This window comes from Myotis davidii, unplaced genomic scaffold (genome assembly GCF_000327345.1).
Source record: "Myotis davidii unplaced genomic scaffold, ASM32734v1 scaffold575, whole genome shotgun sequence".
Classification (NCBI taxonomy): Eukaryota; Metazoa; Chordata; class Mammalia; order Chiroptera; family Vespertilionidae; genus Myotis; species Myotis davidii.
Genome location: NW_006290306.1, coordinates 2,669,978 through 2,672,145, shown reverse-complemented (window position 1 = coordinate 2,672,145; position 2,168 = coordinate 2,669,978). Strand labels below are relative to the sequence as shown.

The window sequence follows — 2,168 nt, the reverse complement described above, 5'->3', positions numbered from 1 at the left end:
CCTGCTTTCTCTTTCACAGGGAGACACGAGAGAAGGGTTCTTCACTATCATCACAAGAGCCACCCTTTTCTGGCTATGCACTGGGCTAAGTAGCATCAGATACTCTTCATAATCATTCTAATATAAAAGTGAGTACTCCTGCCCTTGTCAGTGGTTCCGTGGTTAGAGCATTAGCCTGCACACCGAAGGGCATGTCCCTGGGTTGCAGTTTCAATCCCATCCCCAGTTGCAGCGCGTGCCAAAGGCAACCAATGGAATGTGGAAGGCAACCAATCAATGTGTTTCTTGCACATCAATGTCTCTCTCCCCCTCATTCCCTCCTTTCCACTCTAAAAATCAATGGAAAAAAATGTCCTCAGGTGAGGAGTAACAAAAAAAAGCAAAACAAAAAAGTGAGCACTCCTATGGTTTCCACTTTTCTGGTGAAGAAAAACCGAGAGGTTAACTAACTTGTCCCAAGTCACACAGGGATTAGGAGCTGAGGTGTGAATACTGGTTTGTCTTAGGCGAGCCTGAGCCCCCAAACCACACTGCCTCACAGGATACAGCTCCATCCCACGGGCAAGAGCACGTGGAAGCAAAACTGGGTCCAGGAGAGGTCAGAGCAGAACCATTAGAGGCCCCAGTGGCATCGGCTCCAGGCAGACTCCTCACACTCACCATCAGGAAGTCCTTGCAGCCCTGGAGTTGATTGTGGCTCAGGTTCAAGAAGCGCAGAGCTGACAAGAGACGCTGTGGGGGATGGGAAGAGGAAACAGGATCGGACACCTCCAGGCAGCCAGCTGGCCCCCCTCCCTACAGACCCATCCCTGTCCTTCCCCAAACCCCCTTCCCTCTGAGGCACTCACCAGGGAGCCGTCTAAGGCAGTCAGTGCATTGTAGCTGAAGTCGGCAGAAAGCAGAGCCAGCCAGGGCAGGGCAGAGCAGAGGTCGCCACCACAGGCTGAGAGGAGCTCCTGAGACAAGGTGCTCAGTCACCTCCACTCTCCCCTCCTCCCCACACCAAGGCCTCACTCTATGGCCCAACCATTCATTCATTCTTTACGCTGAGTTCAGTCTGAGTACAGACTTAGAGAGAGCCCAGGGCCCTATCCTCAAGGTGTCCACTGTGGGGAGAGTGAGGTGACAGAGAGGAGAATATATAACACAGTATGGTAGGTGTGACTATGAATATATGGACAGGTACAGAGTGTTGTGGGAGCACAGTGGAGGGAGGAAGTACACTGTCCAGAGGGAAGCAGAGGGCAGGAGCAGGGAAGGCTGCAGAGAAGGGGGAATGACAGAGTTTGGTCCTCTAGGTCTCTCAGGACAAGGCACCTGGACCCACCCCCATCCTCCTTACCTCTAATGTCTGGATGCTCCGACTGCAAATCAGGGTCTCCAGCTGGGAATAGATGCCACGGAGGCCATGAAGGCAGTGGACAGGGACACCTCGGAGCTGCAGCAAAGGAAGGGAAGAAGGGAAAAGATGACAAAGTCAACTATGGTTCAGGGAAGCATTAAGTGGAAGAGAGTAGATGCCACATTACTGCAGAGCAATGGGAACTCTCAGGCCTGCCCCTCCTCCACCAAAAGAAGCCACCTCTCTTTCCCCCTCCTCAAAAGGCTGCCTCCAGCTGGGTTTAATGTTGCAACATCCCCCAATGCCCCATACCTCCAGCTGCCGAAGGGACTTGAAGGGGAAAATCCTGATGGGCCCTGGGAGGCCAGGACCAGGGACATGGACCAGCTAAAAAGAAAAACATTCAGGTCAGTGAGGTTCGGCACATCCCCCTTTCCTTGGCATGTCTTCCTTAGCACAGCCACCCATAGCTCTCACATCTTTTGGATCTGAGCCCTGCAGATTTCTTGCACCCATGCTACACCCCAGTCCCACCTCCACTATTCTCCTGGGCTTTTCGTATATCCTGCCCCATTCCCACCCCAGAACCTTGAGTGAAAGCGTTTTCTGCAGCACATCGAAGAGGAACTGAAGCTGGAGGATGACAGGGGAGTCGGTGGGGTGGGAGGGCAGAGCCACAAAGCCTGTCTGGCCAGGGCCCCATGGCCCCAGGTACAGCTCAAATACGTGGTTCAGCTGCTGCAGTGTGGCAGTCAGCAGGCTCAGTGTGCTACAGCCAGACAGGACCACATCCCCTGCAAGGGAGAGGGGCAGAGAAAGGACGACA

The 2,168-nt window shown here is 53.7% G+C and overlaps 1 protein-coding gene across 1 annotated transcript in view; it reads right to left on the bottom strand.

The window, feature by feature from the left end:
* The window catches only part of STK11IP (serine/threonine kinase 11 interacting protein), a 15,425-nt gene that overhangs the window by 10,224 nt on the left and 3,033 nt on the right, over positions 1–2,168 (bottom strand). The window contains exons 3-7 of the mRNA XM_006763382.2: positions 1,931–2,136; positions 1,655–1,729; positions 1,343–1,438; positions 849–956; positions 661–732 (exon numbers count right to left, since the gene is read on the bottom strand). Coding sequence (XP_006763445.1) covers positions 661–732; positions 849–956; positions 1,343–1,438; positions 1,655–1,729; positions 1,931–2,136 — 557 coding nt within the window. The remainder of the gene's footprint in view (positions 1–660; positions 733–848; positions 957–1,342; positions 1,439–1,654; positions 1,730–1,930; positions 2,137–2,168) is intronic.